General features: G+C 38.7%; 1 protein-coding gene across 1 annotated transcript in view; it reads right to left on the minus strand.

Moving 5' to 3' along the window:
- Positions 1 to 4,254: 4,254 nt before the first annotated feature.
- The window catches only part of KCNMB2 (potassium calcium-activated channel subfamily M regulatory beta subunit 2), a 118,928-nt gene continuing 97,347 nt past the window's right edge, over positions 4,255 to 25,835 (minus strand). The window contains exons 3-5 of the mRNA XM_058556316.1: positions 21,417 to 21,587; positions 18,568 to 18,763; positions 4,255 to 6,013 (exon numbers count right to left, since the gene is read on the minus strand). Coding sequence (XP_058412299.1) covers positions 5,729 to 6,013; positions 18,568 to 18,763; positions 21,417 to 21,587 — 652 coding nt within the window. The 3' untranslated portion in view covers positions 4,255 to 5,728. The remainder of the gene's footprint in view (positions 6,014 to 18,567; positions 18,764 to 21,416; positions 21,588 to 25,835) is intronic.

Raw genomic sequence — 25,835 nt, forward strand, 5'->3', positions numbered from 1 at the left:
TAGGTATCCCAAAGGATAAGGCCCTTAAGAAAAACACAGAGAAATTCTTTAGTACTTGATGAATAGCACTAGTTGCTTAAATTAGATTTTCTAATCCTCAATCTCCTTTCTCCATATATTATCACTCCCTTCTTTTAAACTAGTTTCTGTTTCCTATCAACTCTTTCCTCTTAATGTGATATCTGTTACCCCTTAGGGAACCTCTTGTCTCTTGTCTCCTGCTGAAATCAAAATATTCCTGCATCTCTCCTTCAGTGAAAATCAGAAATGTTTTTTTTTTTTTCTTTTAAATTTTATGAGATAACTGAAGGAGTCATAGAAAAATTGCAAAGTAAATTCCAACCACTGGTTCTTTTTGCTTCTTTACCCTCTCAGTAACACTAGTTTTTCTCCTCATCTGTGTGGCCCTTTTTCTCCTTCAACCAAAATCTGCATTGGTAGAAGATTTGGAATGAGTTTACCCAAGTTGCCTGTGGGGGACATCTGTGGTTTTGCTTGCCCAGCCTCCCTTCCTCTCTTCTTTAACATGCACCTGTTTTTCTTTGAGGAATTATTTGACCCCTACCTAATGGGGCTGTGAATAATGTGCCCTGTCTCCATCATCACCGGGGTGGGCCCAGTAGTGGACATATGATACAAAGAGAACCGGCATTTTTGAGGACTGACATGAATGCTGGGTTTTTCTCCTTTTGTGATTACAGACACAGGGATTTTGTAAATATGTATCTGCTGGGGGTCATCTTTGTTGGTGTATGGAGATTAAGAATGTGACAAAGAGAGGAAAACACAGCTAAGAGAAAGAGAGAGAGAAAGAGAGAGAGAGAGAAATTTTTATGAAGAGAAGTTGTGACTTCTACCTAAAGAAATTTCTGGTACTGCTAATAGTGATAACAGGTGGTGGGAATGTATAGAGGACCCTGAAGCCTTCTCCATGCCCTGATATCATACTATGTTGTAATAAATCATATTACAACTTGCAAGGGCTTGGGAATTAAATTTGTTTTAAAAGAATTTGGCTACAGAACAGTTATGGAAGCCCTAATTAAGTGATTATACTGTTTGAGAGAACAACTTCTCTTCCTACCTACATGGAACACTTATTCATAAAGTCACTACTGGAATTCAGATTGATATTTCCTTCCAATTCCTTGGCGTTGCACTGGAGAATGGTACCTTAGCCAAGATGAACCCACGGCACAATTGTAGAAACATTTTGTTAGGAACACGTCTATGCTCCTGAGTCATCTGGTTCTTAGACAGCTTAGTCTGTTGTCATAAAGTTGAATAAGAATGTAATGTAGAATTACAGACAGTTTTACCTTTCAGAAGGCCAAATTATACTTGAGGATTGGTGCAGGATTAAAATTCACATGAGCATCAGAGGGTTTAGCTAGCTCATCAATTTAATTCATCCATGAATGTTTAGGTTCTAATGGGCATATTGTTAACCTTTTAAAGTTGATGTCATTTATGCTACCTTTATACATTTTCATTTATGTCATAATTCTGGCGGAATAGGTTATTTTCTATGGTCTTATATACTAAACAAATGGAAGTTTCTCTTTCCCCATCCCCTTTTCCATATTTTAATAAAATTAAACTAATAGAATAAGTTAGTGACTGGAGAACTGATCTGATTTTGTGTGGATTTAGTGGGTAGATATAATAGGAAGGCAGATTTCAGACTGATTATCAGGAAAACTTTCTAGCATTGTCTTATTAACTGGTAATCTATCCTATCACTGGCAGGATTCCAGTAGTAACTGTCCCTGTCATTAGAGGATGCCCGCTAAGGATGTTGTCTAAGGGATTTAGGCATTGGTGTGAATTTCGGGCAAAACAACATTTTTGAGCTATTCTAGCTCCAAGAGATTATATACTACTAGTGGTTATATTTATACTATTAATACTACTTCGTTTTACTATTAATAGTAATAATTACCATTTGGTAAGCATCTATGTATGCTATATACAGTGCTAGGCATTTTACATTTTACAGTTCCAGTAAAGCCTAATATCAGCCCTCTGTAGATATTGTCCCCACTGAGTTGGGTTCGAGACCTAACTGTTCTCTATTTTTTTCATATGCGTTGTCTCAACCCTTCTAATAGAGTTCAAATTCATTCTTAAGAGAGACAGCAGTGTTGTATACTTGGTATTATTCCTTACGGTTGCTGGAAATATGGAAGGATGAAACAGATTCAACTGAAAAGGTGTCTGCTCAGTCCTGACTTACTTGTCTCCTGATAAATTTTTCAGGAGAGTTCTGAAACTTTGTTTCTTGAGTCAGATTTCCCATGTGGTATACACATTGGAGTGGTTACTGCAGAAATGTGACATTGTTCTTACTGAATTGTTGTACAAGGGGAAAGGGAAAACAGTAGAAGTTGAGAAGAGAAGGAACAATGTCCAACCTTTAACCACTCCCTCTTCCCTACCAGGACAATGAGAGTTACCTTACCTGCTCAAATGTTGTTCATTTCAATATTTTTGCAGGGGAGGAGAGGAAATTTAATTATGTCTGTGAATAACAAATCATTCCTTTAAAATTGTTTTAGCTCACTTGAATCAATTGCTCATATTATTTTGCTGTCCTGCAGAGATTTCTCTGTTAATGTCAATGGAATGATTAGAGTGTCAAGATGTTTCATCCACTGGAATGTGGTAAGGTGTTTATGGCATGACATATTGAAAATAATATTTGCTATATAAATGCCACGCATAATCACTTTTTTGGTCATTCACAGCAATGAGAAAAGAGTAACATGCTGGAACCCTAAATGGCATGTGGTCTACAAAGGAGGTATTTTGTGATTGCCTACACCATCATTATGATCAGTCAGCATTTCACCAGTGGCTTTCTACAGAATCATAGTTTTTATTATAGCTATTTGCAAGCAGTGATTGGTGTATTTACCATTTTCTGGGTTTTAATATAATTGCAAGTCAGGGAATTTGAAATCAATAAAGTTTTAGATGTGATGTGCCAATTGGATAATGAAAGTGATTTGGAAGCACAGATATTCTGTGGGGGAAATCGTCCTTGTTGAATAATGTGGAGAGTCAGAGTTGTGCTTCTGGCAGGTATAAATAAAGCTTTGGGCCCTAAAGAAGAGGCACACGGATTATGGGGAATATCAGCAGGAAGACCGTTTTTTAATTCATGGACTAATATGTTTAGATTCTATTTGAGAATCAGATCTGCTCTATGAACATTGGAGAATGGTATTCATTCTTCCTTCCATATACCAGGATGAAATGTTAGTGTTAAAAGGGACCTTAGCAGTCGGCTGGCCTCACATCCTAATTTTACAGTCGAAGAAGTCAAGAGATTAATTGAGAAGCCTAAGTCACCTAGTCACCATGTCTTAAATGAAATCTTTTGACTTCCAGTTCAGTGCTCTTTCTTCTTCACCCCTATAATCCCTTCCAAACCTTAGCATCCCTCAGTGTTATCTAAAAGACCCCAAAGCCATGGAAATGGTTACCATAATGGGAAAGCTACAGACTGGGTATTTTCTTAGTTCTCTGCTGTCTTAGTATCTGTGTAACCTTGGGGAAGTTATTTAACATCTCTAAGTCTCAACACTCTCATCTGTAGGATGGGATAATAATAGTGCTACCTCCAATAGGGTTGTTATAAAGATTAAATTACTTAACACATGCAAAGCATTTAAGACATTATTATTAGTACTAGTTCTTTTTCCTTTAATAATGAGCATTTAACTGTGTCTGCATTCAGATTACTTGAAGGGGCTATTGCTTTATTGGAATTCAAGAAGGCACTAGTTAGCTTCTTTTTGGTGTCATTATTTTGACGTTTCTACCCTCTTATCTGAAACATGAGTTGGGAATTTTTAATTAAAAATCCAGAGGAAAATAAAAAATAACTCATCTAATAATTTCACTTGCATATGTTTCATACTTAGGTCACTTGAAGGGAAGCCCAAAGAACAGTAAAGATTACAAATTTTCAGCTCCATAGTCACAGAGATTTCCCTCTCATCTCCAGAATTATGTTTTCAAGGTGGGGTAGGAATTGAGTTTTCTATCATATTTTCCAAATATTCATAACATTGTGTGTATGTGTTTGGGTGTTAAAAAAAGGAACTTTCTTTATAATCTCTTTACATACTTTTAAAGATAGTGAATCATAGGCTTTTGAACTACTGTGTGCTTGTCAGCTTAGAATGCAAGAGGTATTCAAATCTTGCTGATGTAACAGATTTTTAAAAAAAATTTTAATTACACATTTGATGTCTTGATTATACCCTAGGGATTTATTTGTTTATGAAAAGTCAAACTATGAATTACAATATTGCAGAATACTTTCCACTTCACCAGATTAGTTTCACCATTCATTCCACAAATATGGTTTGTAAAATTTTGCAATACCTAGAAAACTTTGATACTACATTACAAAAAGGTACTTAACTATAGATGAGAAAGATAGATGTTTGTCTTCTCCTTTTGATATTGATTTTAAATAAAAGATGGAATGTTTTTGTTTAAAACCAATCCCTCATTTTTCCCCCCAAGCAATAAGTGAATGGCTATGTGAACAAAGGCTTCCTTTAAATCTGTCATTCAGTTCAAGGGTGTTTTAGGAAAAAAGGTCTATTCCATGTATAAAAACTAGCAACAAAAAAGGGAATTATAAATAGAAGAATAAAACATGTAGAGGAGACAAATGTTCTGTGCACATAGCTTTAAAATCCTGATAGGGGACACTTGTGAGAAAGAGAGACTATACATTCATTAACTTAAACATGAATTCCCAAAGAGCAATATTCCAACATGTTAATTTGCCACAATAGATTTACCCATTGAAATCAGTTTACCAGTCTTGACCAGCAAGTAGGATCTTAGTTTTACCACCTAACAGTTCAACTGAAATAGAATAAAGATTTTCACACAAGTTTCTTAGTAACATAGTCTTTCCCGGATTGTGATGGAGCATCTGCTCAATGTTCAGTTAGTTCACAGGTAATAAAACTCCTTGTAAATGTCATCTTCTCACACAGTAGCAGGGTCTTATGTGGAAAGGGCTCTGTTCATTTTCTACTCGAATCACAAGAAGAGATTATAGAACTGTTAATGAAAACAGCTTATTTTTTTGGAAATCAGTTAAAAAAATCTAAAGTTATGAATAGAAAGTAATAAAAGAAAAATCGTTGGTTGAATTTCCCCCCTTCTTTACAGTGATGTGGTAGAAATACAAGGAAAATGCATAACATCCTTTAGTTTGGAAATCTGGTCCCTTCACTTGCTACAGGGCTCAGTTTAGAGTAGGAAAAGAAAAAATATTTTTGGCTGCAGCTTTAGTAAACAATGAATGATGAAAAATATTGCAGAAATGTCTTCAAGAGATTTGACAACTCAGAACACAGACCTCATCACGTTGATATTGTCTACATTCCTCCACAAAGCTTGGCAAATGAATAACTGAGCCCTATTTTGGCGGAACGAGAGAAGGAAGTACTAGTTCCAGTATTGAAACAAGATTACGAAAACAACCGACCAACCAACACAAAACACTTATTTCTTCTCCTGAATAATAAAGACATCGTGTTTGCATATAGAACAGCTTTTGCATTATTGCTCTACGTATAAGAATATATTAAGGAACTCATAACAGACTGCACATTACAAACTTAAGGTTCTTTGGTGAAGAATGAAAGAAAACAGTATTTGAGCTTTAAAGAAAATGATCTCATCCATTTTGCTTTTATCTATTGATCCGTTGGATCCTCTCACAGAGCAGGGAGAGGTACTGTGTGAGTTTCACCATGGCAACGATCGCCACGCCCCCAGCCATCATACACGTTGGCCAGAAGAGTGAATGGAATAGCACATTGGAGCTGTACAGTCTGGTTAGGATGACGCTCTTCTGGTTTCCTTCCGGGTCAGAATAGCAGGAGAAGTGTTGGTACTTCCTGAAGTTTTCCATGACAACATTCACCAGGGACATGGATTCTTCAAAATTTTTTCCACACTTAGGTATATAGGAGCACTGTAGAAAACAAGATAAACTGTCACCAGAAGATACTCTGTGTGTGTATGTGTGTGAGTGTATGTGTCTGGTACTAGAAGGGGATGGGGTATTGAGGCCAACTTAGTGATCTGTGAAATAACCATGATGATTATTCTTTTCATATTCAAATTAGTGCCTCCAGGAACCCTAAGAACTCACACATTGATTTAAAAAAATGTTTTTAGGTGTCTGACCAAGATGTACTTTGATAGCTCACCTCAGTCCCCTGCTACTGTAGTCAAGAAAACAGCTATACACCTGGTGAGCTGCTGAAGATGAATCTGGGAAAGTGTAGGGATATTGAATAATTAAAAAGCTGTGATGAATGGTTTATGCCCAGTTAGCATGACAAAGTAACTTTTTCCATAAACCAAGGAAAAATAAAACAGAACCAAATCAGTTTACTCTTCACCAAGCATCCATCTGAGAACTTACAATATCTTTCCTTTAATCTTTTCACCCCTCTTCTTTCTTGAGATATCTCTTCTCTGTGTCTCTCCTTTCTTTCTTTCTACGTACATATATCCTTTGATTTCTTTCTTTGTATCTCTCTTTTCCTTCCCTGCCCTGCCCCCACCCCTCACTTCACTTTATATTTCCCCCTCTATTCCCTCTTTTTATCCTCCTTTCTCCTTCTCTCCTCTTTCTCTTCTCTGGATACAGGATACAGATGGAATTAAAGCACTTTGTAGTTTTTCTTTTTATTATTTATTGGATATACTTTTGAACACATTTTTCCTAATTTAAAAAGCAGCGTCTGAGGAGATGAAACCTCTGTGACCTTCTTTCTTTGGTCTGTAAATGGGCGGTGTCAAAATTGATATGACAATGAATCTAACTTTTTAAAAAGTTAGAACTAAGGGATTTAAGTCACGTTTCTGAGAGATATGCGGGTCCTTGTTTAGCTCTTTCTCCTCTCTGGCCATGTCCCTCTCAATAGAAAAAAAAAAATCCCTGTCCCTTGTTATATACATTATAAAATGATTAATTTAACTGATTTATCTGAATTAAATTGGTTTGTGACAAGATCACTGCTAATCTGTATAGTGTTTTAGTATGAATTAGAAAACTATGCCCCCTCTTCAAAATGCTATTATTTTCTATTGAAAAATTGTCATAATACACTGATTTTATGAAAAAATCCCCCACAAGTTACTACTATTACCAACTTATAAGTTGTGATTATAAATATTCACATCTATGACTTTTACAATGTGATTAGTACTCCTAGGGTTGTGCAGTGCACAACTCACATGACTGTATGCAGAGACACAGATGAGGTGGGCTGTTGGGGAATTTTGAGGCACATTGATGGGAGCTTTGGGTTAGGATCCTGGAATTCCAGAACAATTTAGACTTGTAGATTTCACAGGAAGAAAACATAAAAGAAATAGACTGAGTTTGCTAATAGAGTATGTTTGGATTACTCTTTCCCCTGACTTTATTAGTGGATACACTGGCACCTTGCTTTGTTTGGTGTGCTGTAATCGTTAGATTACTTGACTGTAAACAGCAGGAAGATTCTTCGATTGGTTAAGAATGGAGGATGAGCATGCTGGCATTTATCGTAAATCAGGCTTAAAGTAATGTTCTCATAGCAAGGACTGGTTGACACCTTCAAATTTGATCAGCTAAGAATAAACGTGAGTACACTCATAAATGTGAGTGCAGGACAGAGCTGGTACTAGCACAACATTAAGGGTCTGAAAATATCTCTAAGAAAGCAGAGTTTCTCAGTGAGTTATACCTTAGTACAGAAATTGGCCTATGACTGCCATGAAACAAATTTTCTACCAGTTGGATGCCTTCTGGATCATAAAGGTTTAAGGCAGAAAGGGAATGCCTTTATTTTTTTCCTTTTTCAAAGCTGCCCAGATCATGTCTTTAAAATTTTTTTAAATGCTTTTTGAAGCAAAGCGCTGAAAAAAATTACAGACAAGCCAATTTTGGTTGAAATCAAACAGAGCCAATTTCTATTACGAATGTATCCAGCTTCTGTATATTTTTGTGCCGAGATGGTTCATAGTAGTAGTTTCAGCAGCTAACAGTACTAAGTTATTGAAATGATCTCAATAAAAATAGCATTCCATTAAAAACGGAGTTTTTTTTTCTTATGCTCTTGTGAATTGATTTGGCTTTTAAATTATTTTTGAAGAAACGTTTGTCAGCCAAATGACAATAATTCTGTCAGTAGGTAAGATTCTTCCAAATAAAATGAGATATAAATTACTTTTGAGGCCATCTAGCAAGGTTGTAACACAGGAGCTGGTTCTTAAAGTTTCAAGCCATCAGGGTCTCAAGTGTGCACGTTTGGACCGGCCAGAGGAGCCACGTTCCCACGTGATTGGACTTGGGTCCTCAGGGCCAGTGGCAAATCTAAGGGCAACTCCATGTTGCTAGTGGAGAAAAGATTCCTCTGCCCTTGTGTTTTTAGCTTTTCCTAATCTTGCACCTACCACCTTTCGACACAAACTGACTCCCACTAGACTGCTGCTGATCCCTGGAAACTCTACCGTATCTCAATCATTCATTTACTTTTATTATTGATGGTCCTTCTTTTGTGACAAGAATGTATGAAGTAGTATTAACAAGCCCCTGACTTGTGTTCAGGAGATCTGGTTACTGTGTTACTATAAGCAAGTTACTTGGCTCCTCAGAATCAACTTCTTTAACTATAATATTTATATAAAAATATCTATATCATTTTTATGTAAAAAAAATTTATCTATAATGGGGTTAATAGAGCCTTCCTGGCAGGGTTTGTGTGAGGATTAAGTGATGAATATGCATAAAGCCTCAATAAATTTTCATTAACGTAGTTTCCTATTGGAATATCACATTTGTCCACATGATCTTCTCAAGTCTTTAACCGAGTGCCACATACTAAATTATGAAAACTCCAAGGAGCGCAAAATTACCAGTTATATGGTTTTTACAGGAACAGGCCTGTCCGATGGCTCTTGTCTCTCATGTTCCTTGCTTTTGTGTTGGAGGATGTTTGACATTAGGCTGAATCCTGCATTAGGATTCTAGGTTTCCGTTTCTTTGGCTCAAACTATAGCCATACGTATGTTTCTGAGGCTGCTGTGATTTTGGGGAGAAGATTTAGTGATCATATGATTTCATCACATGTTTGGAGGATAATTTTATGTGATTGGTTTAGAATATGCAGAATGCATTTCAACAAATGGAAACTTTCCTAAGTGATCTACACTTAGAAAAATGTAATATAGGTTGAAAAGGTAAAAATCCCAGAATTTTTAGATAATTCTTTTTTTTTCAGTGGGAAGTGTGGGATAAGAAAGATTTAACGTTCAGGCTCTGCGTGATATGTAACACAAAGGAACATATGAATAATAATTTTATGTACACAAGACACTTAAGTACTAATCAAAATATGTTCATATTTTTTACCAAGTCTATAGGCCATTCTTTCTTTTGTGCTTTAACATATGAATATATAAACCTAGCAATCCTCTGAGACAGCCATGCAGTGGGAGATTTAGGCTCACGTCTCTCTTCTTAGTCCTGAATTTTGCTAATAAACCTTTCTGCTTTCCCAAATCCCTTAAGTGCTCTTTAGTATTGAAAACCACAGAGATGGCCCCACAGCGTGACCTTTCCTCTCCCAGCTAGGGGAACCTGGGTGCTGTCAGCTTCTCCCGACTGTCCTTTCCCTTAACATGGCTACGAAGATCCAGCAACTGTATCTTCTCTCCAATTCTTTGAAAAGTGACTGAAAATTTTCTTTTCTCACTTCCAGAATCTTTTACATCAATAGAGTTATTTTTATTCTCATGATGGACAGAAGTTTTGAGAAACTACCTGTTGGGCTTTGCTTAGATATGCTTTGCTAGGCATGCATGAAGCAAACAGTGACAGGCCTTCACCCTAAAAATAAAAGATGTGGGGGAGAGTAGGGGCAGTAGGAGGGGGGTGTTTGGCTGAATAATCTCGCAGGCCAGCTTCCTTTTCCTTGTGACGGGAGGAAGGGAGCTACCAACTCTCAAGAGCACCTCAGGGGAAGGGTTGTTCTTCATTTGTTTTTTTATAAAAAGGGAAGATGCTTATTTCAGAGAGGGGTTAGAAGTTTCATGAAATCCACTCACTATTTATTGAGTGTCTCTAATGTGCCAGGTAGCATGCTAGACACAGGCATCAAAAACATAAACTATATAGGATAGATGGTTAGAAACAGGAAGAGAATACAAAGCAAGGGTGGGGTGATGAAATGGGACCAGGAATGAGGCTGAAAAGGCTTTCAGTAAAGATTATATCCTTCACAGAGGTGGGCCACAAATTTGCTCTCAGAACACTTTAGTAGGGGCCGGTCCCGTAGCTTAGTGGTTAAGTGCGCGTGCTCCGCTGCTGGTGGCCCAGGTTCGGATCCCGGGCGTGCGCCGACACACCGCTTCTCTGGCCATGCTGAGGCTGCGTTCCACATACAGCAACTAGAAGGATGTGCAACTATCACATACAACTGTCTACTGGGGCTTTGGGGGAAAAAAGGAGGAGGACTGGCAATATATGTTAGCTCAGTGCCGGTCTTCCTCAGCAAAAAGAGGAGGATTAGCATGGATGTTAGCTCAGGGCTGATCTTCCTAAAAAAAAAAAAAAAAAAAAAAGAACACTTTAGCAGCCAGAGCATCCTAGTCCACAATGTCCATGAGATAAAAACATCGCTCATGTGGAACATAAATATTCTTGGTTCCAAAGTTAGGTGGAACTTTTTCTAGTGTCGTCAAACAATAAATATTGTGCACATGTTTATTAAGCATGTACTATGTGCCAGGCTTTGTGTTCTGTGCTAGAGAAGAAAACATAATCCCTATATTCAAAGAATGTAGAGATCACCCACTGGCAGCCCTGGGTTCCTCTGTCCCACAAGTATATTTTGAACTTTTGAGTTCTTGAAGATTAGTGATGGACAGAGAAATGAGAAGATAGATCGAGATATTATTTTCTTTCCCTCTTGAGACTTCCGGCTCCTTATCATCACTTTTTAAAAAAGTGAATCCCACAAAATTTAGTTTAGACTTGTTTAGTTTGCACTTCTAAGTGTCTGCCTGATTTTGGCAAGCAGGACTGTTTGAAATGTTTGGTAGAGGAAAGGAAAACAGTATTCACGATCTGCTATGCACTATGGTTTCTTTAAGTATCCAGTCACAGTTTCCTCCAGAGAGGTTTTCCTTTTCTGTGTTTCCCAGAACTTTCATATTTATTATGGCATTTCTGCTTGATTTGGAGTAGAGAAGACACTTAAAAGACCTAGGAAATCCACTAATGAAATAGAAGCTGTCTGAAGCCTTCAGATTGGTCAATACACAGAACAGTTTAAGCCATGGAGCCCCAGGTCCATGATGTATCCAATTAGGCCTAGAGTAAGTAAGATATCTAATCTGACCCTACCCTTCACCATGGTCGTCTTTCTTGGTAATTGGAAAGGAGTATGCTCATTCTCCATGTTTTTCTTCTTGATGCTCAATGCAAGCTCCTTTCAAGTACATTTTTCCTTTCATTTCTGCACGAAGGTGCCCTTAGCTGCCCCAGAATTCAGTTTTGGCGAGCAGTGACTAAAGTTTGTCAATCACAAAAGCATTTCTGAATCTCTGGTCCATAGGCAGTTTCAGCGAATGTCTAATAAATATCCCTATAAACTTAAGGTGCTAATTACGGGGATGTCACATGTCAAATTTCTGGTCATGGTTTTTTCCCGCTTTTCAAGGTGCACTTCTATCTGTTTAATATCCACTTTGCATAAACTGGTGCTGAATACACAGCCATGCCCTTCCTGCAGGATCACAGATAATTCTATTCCTTGCTCATGGCCTTTACTTGATCCTCAGAACCTCTTGGAATGTGATATAATGGCATGGGTTCTCACCTGTTCACTAAAATATACCATCAGAAGGATAAAGATTTCAGAGAATTTAGAATTTTCAGAGCTCTTATCTTTATTCTCTCAAGAGGATGCTCTAATGTTTTTTCTCTTTAAGAGATAACATGACGAGGTTTAATTCAGCACGAATTAGTTAGTGAATGTGTGACCTTGGGAAAATTACTTCATTTTCTGAGCTCAGCTTCATTATTGTGAAGTGGTGATAATAGTGGTACCTAATACGTGGGATTGCTGCTTTAATTAAGTGAGTTCATGTAAAATATTTAGTTCTAGACAGTTCTTGGTACATTGTAAACTCTTGATAAAATCTGGTTATTATTATTTTAGGAGTAGGGTTTTAGTTGGGATTAAATGAGATGATATTTCTAAAGTTCTTAGCATAGTGCTCGGCACATAGTAGACACTTAGTGAATGTTGGGTCCTCTTATTTTCCATCCAGAGTCTCAACTTCCCTTTATTTTCTTCCTTTTTTTTCTTACCCTACCAATGCTGCGCAGAGGAACTCAATGCTTACAAGCTTTGCTTAGAATTCCAGGATCTCACAGCATCCAAGCTCAAAGCTAAATAAAATCTAGAGCTGTCTGGAGATGTTTTTAGTTGTCACAGCTGGAGGGAGGAGGATGCTAGGCATCTAGTTGGTAAAGACTGGGATGCTAGTAACCATCCTATAATGTACAGGACAGGCCCCCACCCCACCCTCACAGACAACAAAGAATTATCCCATCCCAAATGTCAATAGTGCTGAGGCTGAGAAACCCTGGTCTAGATATGTATATTCTCTGGATTTAGGGAACCCAGAAGGCTTCAGAATGGGTAACAAAATGAGGGGTGATGCTGAGTTTGGAGTTGTAAATAACTGGCTAATTTATAAAACTTATTCTCTACCAAAAATAGATACCTTCCCCATGACAGTTATGTATAAAATACCACATATATGGTATTATACTACATACCAAATAATGGATAAATTTTCTTGTTTTGCACCAAAGTTCTTGTTAAATCCACTCTCAAACCAGATGAGCATGTTTTGAGAATCCCTGATGGGTAAAAGAGGTTTTAAACTCCAAAAGGAGATCAGCATTGAAAAATTCAACAACCATGGTAAAGTAGTACTTAGCCACTGTTTATGATTCCAGTGACAGCCTATGGCCAGGGGAGACAGGAGCACTTGAGCCCACTTGCAGCTCCCGGAGACTATTAGTCAGCCAATTGCTCCACAAGAGCATTCTAGCTTATCAGCTTAAGCAGCGTCAGTCGTAATGTTGACAAGAGGCTGGGCACTGGGTTTAAAGGCTAAAGAAAAAGAATATATGAGAGAATGTGAAAATTTAAAAATAAAATCCTTTTGGATATTTTATACAAAGATGCAGACAGCTTGGCTGATATCCTTTTGTCTCCTGTTGTCTCAGATCAAACATTGCCAGTAGTGCTTTATGTATCTCAATAAAACTATACCCATTTTTTAGTAACTACAGGGAAGACTATTATTTTTGGTGAGGCTTGAGGGAGGGTAACAAGAAAGAGATCGACATAGAGATTATATTAATTTATTCCCCCAGGAATATCGTGAATATTCCTCATGCTGCCTTAAGATCATGGTTTAATGGCCTTCTGACATGCAGATAACTGTAATTTTAATGTCTATATTTTCTTATTAAAGGCAGAGGGCAGCTATCCAGAGAGTGAAGAACTACTGTGTCAGGAGGGTGAGGCCAGTGTTTGGTGCCATTTTTCCTCTGGAGCATCTGCTGATTCCAGAAGTGGGCTGAGAGCCCAGAAGGCTGAATGGTATTTTTGACAGCCTTGCAAAGTTAGGGGCAGGAATTATCATTGAGGACCTATAAAGTGGGGGCCCTGATGACTCCTCTATTCATTGTGGGTTGGGAATCTAGAGGCTGTATCGTAGGAATAATGGTCAGCCTAAAGTAAACAAGTCCTCACAGGGACTTCAGTTCTGACCTAAATATCTCAATTTATGAAGTCAGCACAAGGTGACCATGAATGGCTGGTGCACCCAGGGGCCTGGCATAAGAAATTGGAAATAATTTTGGGAAAAGATGACATCATCCTAGGCTTAAAATTATTATTATTTTTATTATTTTTTTGGTGAGGAAGTCCTGAACTAATATATGTGCCAATCTTCCTCTATTTTTTGTATGTGGAATGCCGCCACAGCATGGCTTGATGAGTGATGTGTAGGTCTGTGCCCGGGATCCAAACCTGCAAACCATGGGCTGCCGAAGCAGAGTGCACGAGCTTAACCACTACGCCACTGGGCTGGCCCCTTAAAATTATTTTTATAAATAATCTTGCAAATATGATGTCTGAAATCTAATAAAAATTAACCAGCTATTAGAAGACCACATGAAAACAAATAAGAGGAGAAAAAAATAGAACAGGCACATAGGGGCTTCAGATATTGAAGTCATCAATATAAACTTTAAAATAACTATAATTTTACTTTCCATGTTGAATGATTTAAAAGACAAGAATTAGAATATTGCAGAAAACTGGAACTATAAAATAAGACCCAAATGGATATTCTAGAAATGAAAAATGCAATCAGAGAAATTAAGAACTCAATGGATGGGTTTAACAGTAGATTTGTCAGAGCCAAGGAAAGAATTGTGAGATAGAAGGTAGGTCACTATCCAGAATGAGGCACAGAGAGACAAAAGGAGGGAAAATACAAAAGAGAGAATAAGGCACACAGGGGATGCAATGAGAAAACCTAACATACGGCCAATTAGAGTCCAAGAAGGAGAAGCAGGAGGTAACGAGGGCAGAGGCAGTACTTGGTGTGATAATGACTAACAACTTTCTAAAATTGACGAAGAATATCAAGGAACAGAGAGAGATGCCATGGGAACACTAAGCAAGCTAAATAAAAATAAATGGGCACTTTGGCACATAATAGTTAAACTGCAGAAAACCAAAGAAAATAATTTTTTAAATAGAGAAAGATTACGTTCAAAAAAGCAGTACTTAGACTGAGAGCTGATTTCTAAATAGTAACAATGCTCACGAGAAGATAATGGAATGTTTTCAGAATGTGCAGAAACAAAATAACGGCCAATGTAGAATTTTATACTCGGTAAATGTATCCTTCAAAAATGAAAATGAAATAAAAATATTTTCAGACAAATGAAAGCTGAGAGAATTCTTTAGAGCAGATATTGCACTAAAGAAATACTAATTGAAGAATGTTCTTCAGGCAATAGATAAATGATCCCAGATGGGAGACCAGAGATAAAAGAAGAAAAATGAAAATGGAAAATCATGGGACACATCTAAATTAATATCTACTAGGGCCGGCCTGGTGGCACAAGTGGTTAAGTGCACATGCTCTGCTGTGGCGGCCCAGGGTTTGCCGGTTTAGATCCTGGGAGCGCACCAACACACTGCTTGGCAAGCCATGCTGTGGTGGCGTCCCATATAAAGTGGAATAAGATGGGCAAGGATGTTAGCCCAGGGCCAGTCTTCCTCAGCAAAAAAAAAAAAAAAAAGAAGAGGATGGCAGATGTTAGCACAGGGCTGATCTCCTCACAAACAACAACAACAACAAAGAAACAAAAAAGAAAAAAATAAATTAATATCCACTATATACAAAAACAATAATAATGTCTACATGATCTTAAAGTGTATATAGAAAAATGATAATGATATATAAGTTGGGAACAGAATGAATGAGGTTAAAATATTTTAATGTCTTTGATTAGCCAAGATTGCAAGTTGTAATCTCTAGGCTAAATATTAAAACAATAATGACAGAACAGATAACTTCCAAGAAAATAGAAAGAGAAATGGGATTATAAAAATAATCCAGTGAGGAAAGAGTGGTCTTTTCATAAATGGGCTTAAACAAATTGCTGTTCATATGAAAAAAAAGGAACCAGAAACTTGACTCCTATATAAAAATCAATTTTGGGTAGATTGTACTCTAAATGTGAAAGGAAGAATAATAACGCTTCTAGAACATAATTTAGAAGAATGACTTCATGACCCCAGTGTAGGTAGAGACTTTTTAAACAGGATGACCAAACACTTAAAAAAAAAAAAAAAAAAAAAAAGAACAAGATTGACAAGATTTGGCTACATTAAAATTAGAAACTTCTTTCATTCAAAGACATCATTAAGAGAGTGAAAAGGCCACATAATGGGAGATTTTTGCAACACATATAACCAATGGAGGTTCATTTCCAGATTTAAAGCAATCCTATAATGAATGCTAAGAAGAAACAATCCAATAGAAAAATGGACAAGGGACTTGAACAGACATTATACAAAAAAGGAGATCCAAATGGCCAATAAATAAATGAAAAAGGCATTTGATAATGTTAGTCAGAAGAACAACAGGGAATATCACCACATTAGCTAAAATTAAAATTACAGATGGTACCAAGTGTTGACGAGGATTTGGAGCCATGAACACCCTCATACCCACAGGGTTGGTGGATTGCAAATCGGTACAGGCACTTTGGAAAACCATTTGGCATTATCTACTAAATTTTAAGATATGTATACCCTATGATATAGATATTTCACTCCCAGCTTTATACCCGATGGAAATGTGTGCTTATGCACCAAGAGACATATACAAGAATATTTATTCATGGCAGAATTATTTGTAATAGCCCCAAACTGTAGAGAACTCAAAATGTTCATCAACAGTAGAATGAATAAATAAATTAGCATATTCATACAATGGGATATGATACAGTAATAAAAATGAATGAACTACCACCAAATGGCATGACTCTAACAAACATAGGGTTGTGTGAAGGAAGCCAGACACAAAGGGAAATATTATGCATGATTCCATTTATAGAATGTTTAAAAAACAGGCAAAACTAAGAAAGTTTTTTGCCATAAGAAAGTAATTGCCATAGTAGTTAGGATAGTTGTTACCTCTGGCAGGGGGCAGAGCCTACAGTTATTGGGAGGGGACATGAAGGGTGTTTTTGCTGTACAGGAAGTGTTTATGTCTTTACTCTCGTGGTGGTTGCATGGGGGGTCTCTGTGTTAAATGCCTGAGCTGTGCTTTTTCCATTTCTTGCATGATTCTGTATGTATGTTATAATTCATAGTTAAAAATAAGATAATGAGGCAGATAAACCAACAATTATCTAGTAGTCTGACAGCAGACAGGATACTGGTCCTAGATTTTTAACTGAGACTTTCTATGGTAGGTTCACTCTCTGTTTATAGCCTAAATAATGCATTCACAGGGCTTAGTGATAAAACGTAAAAACGAGGAAATGGAAATATATTTCACTTATTCGTGCCTATTCAACTTTGGCCAATTTTCAGTTCCACGGAGATTTGAGAGTTTTATAGGCATTCATCCCTACAGGTCAGCTTTGATTTAAAAATCTGACTTGAGGCAAGATCTTGAAAAACAAACACTTTGTGGGAGAGCTAAGCTTTATATGTTTGCAGAACAGGGTTAGAACTAGTTTTGTTTGTGGTTACCACAAACGAAAGGAAATCAGTGCAGACATTTTCAAACAACATTCCCTGAAATATTCATTGTGTTGAGTCCTCAGAGATGTTTGTGAGAATTCTTTTAAATTATTGTAACCAAAATGCAAGGTGAGTTTCCTTCCTTTGTGTCAATATATCACAAAACAAATCCTATTCTAGTATTGAACTTTGAAGCTACGGCATTTTTTTCAGTACATATAATCTATGTCATTTAAGTGCTGATAATTGTAGTGAAAGAAAAGCTTTTACAAGAAAGGCTAGAGTTCATGGGAGTTGTACCCTGGTAACGAGAGCTAATTGTCCTACTGGAGAGTGGCGTTAGGTTGTCTTGGCGTATGAGAGTACTCTGGCCATGTAAATTGCTACCATAAATCCAAAACTCAATATATTTAACTAAAAATTGATAATGGCAGTTGGTTCTGCTGACACTTTACTGGTCATTCCAGACCTTATAAATACAAATTTTATGTGCAGCTTTAATCAATGCATTTGTTGAGCATCCACCATCTGGATTTGAATGTATCAGTGCTGGAAAATTCAGCCTCTATGAACATAACACATATGAAGAAAGATACACAGGACACACACTGTGACCATTGGTTGAAGGTCTCTCCTGTGGCAACACTTTACACTTGCTCTGATCCTCACAATGGCCTTGCAGGAAGGCAACTGTTATTACCATTTTAGAGAAGAGGAAGCTGAGGCTCAGACAGATTAAATTACATCCCCAAGGTTGTAGAACTAAGTGACAATGACCATGGAAAAGCAAAAGACAGCATTACCCCATGGCTCCCAGGTGTATGACAAATACCTGGTTTTTCGGCTTGTACAACTCTGACTAAGTTGCACATTTGTTTTGAAACAATCTATTTGTGTATAAATAGGATATAATGTTTACCTTCTAAATGGAAGTGAGGGCTACATTTGCACTACCACAAAATGGGGGAATGATTTGTCCACAGCTTGGACACGAAATAAATGTTTCCCAAGCAAGAGTCAAATAGGGAGTTCTGTGAATGGATGAGGCAGGGCCTGCTTCCTAGTGGTATTTTGCCTTGAAATGCCGGCCCAGGAGAACTTCACAGGGAAATGAGCCAGGTGTGGGAGCTCTGCGGGTGTGAATGAGATGCAGTGTGCACCCAGCTCCTACCTTCTGATTGATTTTCATTGTCTCTTCAGTGTGGTAGAGAAGAAGCTTTTCGCCTGAAGAAGTCAGGTTCACATACACCTGGATGCAGGGGTACTGAGAGAGTTTCCAGCAGTCAGGACCACAGCTAAAAGAGCAATTAAATGTTTCCGTGATGGACACATTCAGCAAGGTGCATTGAGACTCTTCGGTCCACACACTATAGAGGAGGGGAGAGTAAACACAAGTCCAAATGCCAATGGTGAGGAAGGCGCAATCAGAGGGGATCACTTGTCAGAAGCATAACCTGAAGCATCTTTACCAAATCTATGAAACAATCTCTTGGTTAAAGCTTATGTCTGAATAGAGAAGCTTTCGGCAAACTACAATATAAACACAGAAAACTTTGCCTGGCACCTGAGAACTTTTTCAAAGACTTTCCATTGGATATAGAGTAGTATAATCTCAAATGCTCGATTTAAGCTAGATTTTTTCCTTATCAAATTCACTGGTAAGCATAAGGCATCTTTTTACATCACCACCTGCCCTCACCCTTTATTTCTATGTTGTAAGCAGCTTACCGCCGCGCCCCAGTCCTCAACTTTGCCATGTCTGCTCTGCGCTCTCTTCATCCCAATCCCCATCCAGCCCAGTTTGTGCACAGAGAGGGTATAAGGGAGAAGGGGAGGGAAGACGGCAAAGGCGTGGAGGAGCTCGAGGTCCAACTTGACAGATGAAAGGAGAGTGATATATTTCTTTAAGGTCTTTCTAATAAGGGAGTAAAGCAAACTCCACTCTTTGATTATATCAAGAACAATCACTTGTCGCGTAACCTCTTCACCCTAATTTGTGCTGTACATACATTATCTTCTTTTATCCTCCCAACGACCCTATAAGTTGGGTATTAATTCCTTTTAAAGGTGAATGAACTGAGGGTCAGAGAAATCAAGTAACATGCAAGAACACACAGCTAATAAGTGATGGAAATTGTGATTCTACCCAATCCTTTATTTCTTTAAGGCCCAGGCCCATCCCATTGTATGCACTGCCTCCCCATAAACACAGTGGAAAAGGGGCCCTTCTATATAAGCTAATGGGTTCATATCAGTGCCCTGGGACCTCACAATTAGAAAGATTAAAAACAAACAAACTCCAGCTGCCCATTGGCCAGCTTTTCATTCTAAAATACTTATAATTTTATGATAAAGAGTGACATTTGTCACTAGGAAGTAAAACACCAGCAATCAATGCTCTGCTTCTGGGTATAAGCTGATTACCACAGTGATCAGAAAACAACATGTTTTGTTTGCAGATTAATACTCCCTTCGTTTTGCTGGACATGTGTTGACAGGGCCCCCTTTTCATGTTCAGTTTTTTGCCAGGGGCAGGATACTAGCCCTGACCCCCTCTGGTGTGGTAAATTGTGTTTTCCTGAGACATGCATGGTTAGATTTTGCTTATGCAAGGAGGGAAAACATCTTAGATGGCTCTAAGAAGATGTGAGGATCTGAAAGTGGTTTTGGAATCAGTGAAGACTCAGGGCCTGAGGCATCAGCACTTCCACTGAGGGGAGCACAGCTGAAGGCATCGGAGACGCAGAGCAGAGCAGCCACAAACAGGAAAGACGATGCCTTAATTTTAGCAGATTACTGTATTTCAGCTAGATTATGCTTCTAAAATGAAAGTATTAATTTAGGTGGAGAAATGAATGCCACAAAATGGTGTGATTCTCTTTTGGATTGAAACCTCAATTTTTCATTTGAAAGGGCCTCTTTCTTTAAGCTGCACCTCTGTGAGACTTTCCCCATTAGTTACAGCAACGCTGGGCTCTCCTGTGCTCAAAGTGTCCAATTGATGGACAACAGTCGGCTAGAGATGCTGTAGGGATTTATCATGTGGCTTTCTCGGGGGGCATATACCTGCTATCTCAGTGTTCAATTGTCTCCCTGTCTATTCAGTCAACCTAGGGCAAATATTAAAATGAAAAAAGTTCAAAATTCGTAATTTTTAAAAGTTGGTACATAGCAGTGTTTCTCAGCCTTGACACCAAACTAGAATCACCGGGTGATCTTTAAAGGACACTGATGACTGGGTCCCACTTCAGACTGATTAAATCTGACCTTCTGGGAGAATGGTGGTGGGACCTGCGCATCGGTAATTTTAGTAGTTTCTCAGGAAGTTTAAATGGGCAGCTGAGAACTACTGATGTGTAGGGTGATGGAAGAGAAGGCAGGGGGGGTGGAAAAGGAATGATGGTGGAGAACAGGCAGAGGTGTGAAGAGGCAAGAATGGGACTCCGGAATTAGCAGGATGTGAGTTTGAATCTTATCTCTGCCACATGCTAGAGCTGTGTGACATTGGGCAAATTATATCTATCTCGAGCCTCAATTTTGCCTTTTTTTGTTTTTTTGCTGAGCAAGATTTGCTCTGAGCTAACTTCTGTGGCCAATCTTCCTCTATTTTGTATGTGGGTTTCTGCCACATCATGGCTGATGAGTAGTGTAGGTCCATGCCCAGGGAACCACACCTGGGCCACCAAAGCAGAGTGCGCCGAATTTAACCACTACGCCACTGGGCTGGCCTCAGTTTTGCCATTTTTATAATGAGTATATTCATATTTACCTTATAGAGTATTTGTGAGAATTAAACAAGTAATGTATGGAAAGTCCCTGACACATGGTAGGCAGTTTATACATAGAGCCGTTTTTATCATTATAATTAGAGAGCGTTATTTAAAAACAGTGTAGGGCAGGCACTGCTCAAATTTCTTGTTGGGAAGAAAGGTGAGGAAGAGGACCTCGGGGTTGATACGCTACGGGAGGAAGGAGAAGGAGGAGGCAAATGACAATATCCCAACCGTCCAATGGCGTTACCTCTGCATGTACGAGCGCAGGAGCGTGATTCCCAGCAGAAAGTACATCATGATGGAGCACACCATCATGGCTAGTCCCAGGAGGATGGCCCGGTCCTCTCCTGCTTTCAGTGCTGTGACCGTTTTTCTTTTGTCCAGGAGGTCGTGGTCTCTGATTTTTTGGTAAATATTTCTGAGGGTGAAAATAGTATAGTCTTACAAGAAGTTCATAGTTAATCAGCATGCCCCTAGAGAGTGGGTGAGCCTCTGCCCATGCCCTCCTAGGGCAGAGAGGCCCAGAGAAGCCCTCCAACCCTGCCTGAGTGCTGTTGGATCCCATCATGTGATCATTGCTGCCCAACACATACACACACACACACACACACACACACACACACACACACACACAGCAACCCTGAGCAGAAACAAGTCCTCCTTCTTTACTTGGGGCCCAGTGAGCTGTAAATACTTTTTCCTTCTCTCTAAATCTAAGGAAAGAAAGCAATCCCCACAACCCTTAATTAAAATAATGCTTTGGATTTGCTGCCTCTGCCATTTAACCCCTAGCTGATCATCATTGATCTTTTTATGCACTCTGAATACCTAACGGAGCATTAATTCAAATAAATGGCAACATACATCAGGAATCTATCAACTTAATACCTTATTTTTCCTCAGTAGTAATAGACAGAACTTACACTGTTAACATTTTTTCTCAAGCTTAAGATTGCTTAAGGATCTGTTGGCTTGAGATTTATAAGCAATGCGAAGGTGCAGACTGGTGACCCAGCCTTCTTTTCTTATGTGTGTGAACACTTGAGTGAGTTTAGAAAAATGTCAGTCAAATCAAGGCCAGACTCCATAACTTTGGATAGTTTTATTAGTACTTTTGTTTTTTACTTTAAAGCAGCAACATAGGGTAAGAAAAAACATGAGATTGGAGTCAAACTGTCTCCTAAGTTCAAAACCTGATTTCACTGCTTACTACCTGTGTAATCAATAGACATCCTGCAAAGTGGAAATAACGGTTAGCTGCATTGTAATGGTTAAATGAGATGACATAAGTAAATTATTCAGGAGAGTGACTGACATGGGTATTTAATTAATGCTGCTATTGAAAAATGGAGCGGGGAGCTATGGCTCCATGACGTGAGCATCAGAACATCCTAAAATTGCTACTAGTCTCCAAAGAACTTGTAAGGGACAGAATGGCAAGGAAATGAATAACGTAGAAAGCTTATGAGTGGAGGACTGGATTTGAAACAAGATCTTGAGGAGAAGGCAGAAGAAGTAAGAAGTTGCTGGAGGCTTGGAGAGAGGCATGAGAAATCTGGGAAGAAAGGCCAGAGCTCAAGGATTCTGGCAAGGCAGGCGACCAAGGAGCAGCTCGGGATCGTTCCCTTTCTATTTTGAGAAGGCAGCTTTGGATTGCTGGGGTGCGGGAGTGGGGAGTTGCTGGCCTTTAGGGCCTGGGAACAGAGAGGAGGAAAAATAGAAGGCTGAAAATGGAGAAAGAAACTCTTATGCCTCTTTTTTTAGCTTCGGGCAAAAAGCCAATATACGCAAGAATAACTTCAGATTTTCCTTTTAAATTCTTATCACTAGTCATTCTTGTTGCTTGGAAAAGAAATCAGAGTAGACTCCAGTATGGAACTTTGTTGAGGAGGGAAGAGATGCCTGTTATTTGTGCAGCTGTGTGTATATTCAGGACTTCTATTTAGCTTGGTGCTCCAGGATGGCCCTACTGGTGTTTATGGCTGGCATCCATTCTGGTTGGCTGGTTCATTCTGGGCTGGTTGTTAAATATTTTGATTCCCTATAGAGATGTGAGAGCATGTATGTACTTAATGTATTTCCAAAAGGTTTTAGGTTAGAGTATTTATTAATCTAGGTATTAGAGTGTAAAATTAACAAATAAGCTTACTATTATTATTATTATTTTAAAGTTCTCTTCATGAAGTAGTTTATACAAATCTTACTCTTTCCTTGAGGAGTGGACCCATTGTGGTAGGAGAATCATAGCTAAATAGAGGCCTTTGTTCCACATCACGGTGTGTCCTTCCTGGCTCCCTCCCAGCCTCACTCACTCTTGGACGCTCATTATCCTTGTTGCCAGAAGCCCTGAGAGCCCATATCTTTCATTATTCTCCAGCTCCCAAACCCAATGCCCCTGGACTAGCTGGCCTGCCCAGCTTTTGACTTCCATAGGCTGTCCACCGCCCAACCCTCTAAATTTCCCTATTCTTTTCTGAGATTTTCTTTGGAAAATGTGAAAGTGTATCAAAGCTCTTTAAACTTGAATGAAAAAAAAAAAATCAGTGCCCATTAACAGCTGAAGTCAGTGGGCAGGAAGACATCTGAAACAGGAAGAGACAGGCTGAGTTTGAGTGGCTTCAATGACCTGCTGTAAAATAATAATCTGATGTTACTTTGCTATTATTATTTATCAAAATGTGTTTAGTTCTGATGGCTGCCATTGAGATTTACATTTTCTGCAGATGGAAGCCAGCAAGGAGGGAGTAATAGTCCCACAGTTCCAGAGTATTAGGCTGTCACACTGCATCACTTATGTCAGTCTACACCCATAAAAGAGATGCAGTGTAATCAGTCAGTTATGTCACCAGGACAAGAAGCATATAAAAATGATTCAAATGGGTAATTTAAAAACAAATCACAATTTGTAAATGGTTAACAAATGTTCTTCATATGCTCTGAAATGTGTAGAGAAGAGAGAAAATGGTTGGTTTTCACACAGGCTAAACGCATCTGGGAATTCAGAATATTACTCAGCAAAATGGAAGTGGATGAGTGGGGTGAAATTCATGAACTTAATCAATAAATTATTATTGAATTAATGAATAAATTAAGAATGAGTGAATAATTTGGAAGAACAAAGAGTTCAGTTTAAGTCCACAAATTATCTTGAGTGTGTTAACCTCTAGTTACTGAGGACATGGCCTCTAACCAATAGGAAGATAGACATGAAGAAAAATATCAACATAGGGTAGTAAATTCAATGAGGGAGCTATTCACAGAGTAAGTACAGAAGAGGAGTAATTTCTCAGCTGCAAAGAGCAGGACAGGGAGAGGATTGAGGTTAGGAAAGGCTTCCTGGAGGAGTAATGTCTTAAACAGAATCTTCAAGGTTGAATCAGAGTTAACAAAATGGGACAGGGAATCAAGAGTATTTCAGTCAGAAGGAATCACATGAACAAAGGGATGGAGATTTGCAACTGCATGGTCACTGGCAGAAACTACAAGCATTTTAATATTCCTGGGACAGGTATGGGAAAGGAGAGACAGGGCAGATGAGTTTGGAAAGGTAGGAGGTCATGAAGGGTTTTGTAAGTCATTAAAGAGCTTGGCCTTCATCCTGTAGTTAATGGGAAGCTGTCAGAAGATAACATGATCAGAACTGAGTTTCAGAATGATCACTCTGGCTGCAGTGTGGAGATTAGATTAGAAACGGAACAAGACTAAAATCAGAAAGCAGGATTAGGAGATTGTTACTGTAGTGTTGGCAAAGGATGATGAGGGCTGGATCTAGTATCCAGGCAGGATAGATGGAGAGAAAAAGATGTATGAAGAAATATGTAGGAGATGAAACTTCAGGATTTGGTGATTAACAGAAGATAAGGGATGATGACGAAGTGAGAAAAAGAATGTGGTTTAGATTTATGCCCAAGTCCTTGGCTTGGGTGATTGGAGAAATGGTGAAGAGTGTTAAAGCAGGGATCCTTATTTCCCTGCTATTCTGGGTTCTAAAGAGGGGACTTTTGCTGCCCTGGCTAAGAAGAGAAAGGCTGATTGTGCATTTATAGATTCTCTCCTCCACAGAGTGTCCTGAGCTCGGGGGGAGGAGCAACTAATCTGATGGGTGGGAGGGGCCAGAGCCTGACAGTCAGGTCTATCTCTTGGGTGAGTTTGAAGGTCATTGCTCACGTGTGGCACAATTTGTTTTCATTCTTTTGGATTTGCCTTTGCTCAGGCCTCAGGTGCCTTGGCCTTCCTATCTCCAGGTAGAAAGCCCCAGTTGGGGAAGGGAGTGTCCACAGCCTGAGACTAAGTGATTAGTTAGGTAGGCCCTCCCGTGCCAAGTTGTCTTCAATGCTAGGGGAAAGAGCACGATGCTATATTTTGGGCCTCAGGCCTAAACATCGTCCTTCATACTAGGAAGCCTTGTACTTTGCTAGTTACTCTGCCACTACTAATAGAGCTGATGTTTCGTCTCCCTTTGGCTCTTTGTGTCTGTTCTCTATGAATCTACTTAAAAGGGGGCAGTGAGAGAAATAAGAGAACAAAGACCAGTACAGTTCACTGAAGTCGAGATCTCAGGAGGAAGAATGAGTCTGGGGCGTGACTACATATTCAGTTTTGAATATGTGGAGTGTCCAACAGTAGGTATAGAGCATGAAATTGGATTTATAAGTTTGAAGCAGAT

Source organism: Diceros bicornis, chromosome 15, assembly GCF_020826845.1.
Source record: "Diceros bicornis minor isolate mBicDic1 chromosome 15, mDicBic1.mat.cur, whole genome shotgun sequence".
Lineage (NCBI taxonomy): Eukaryota > Metazoa > Chordata > Mammalia > Perissodactyla > Rhinocerotidae > Diceros > Diceros bicornis.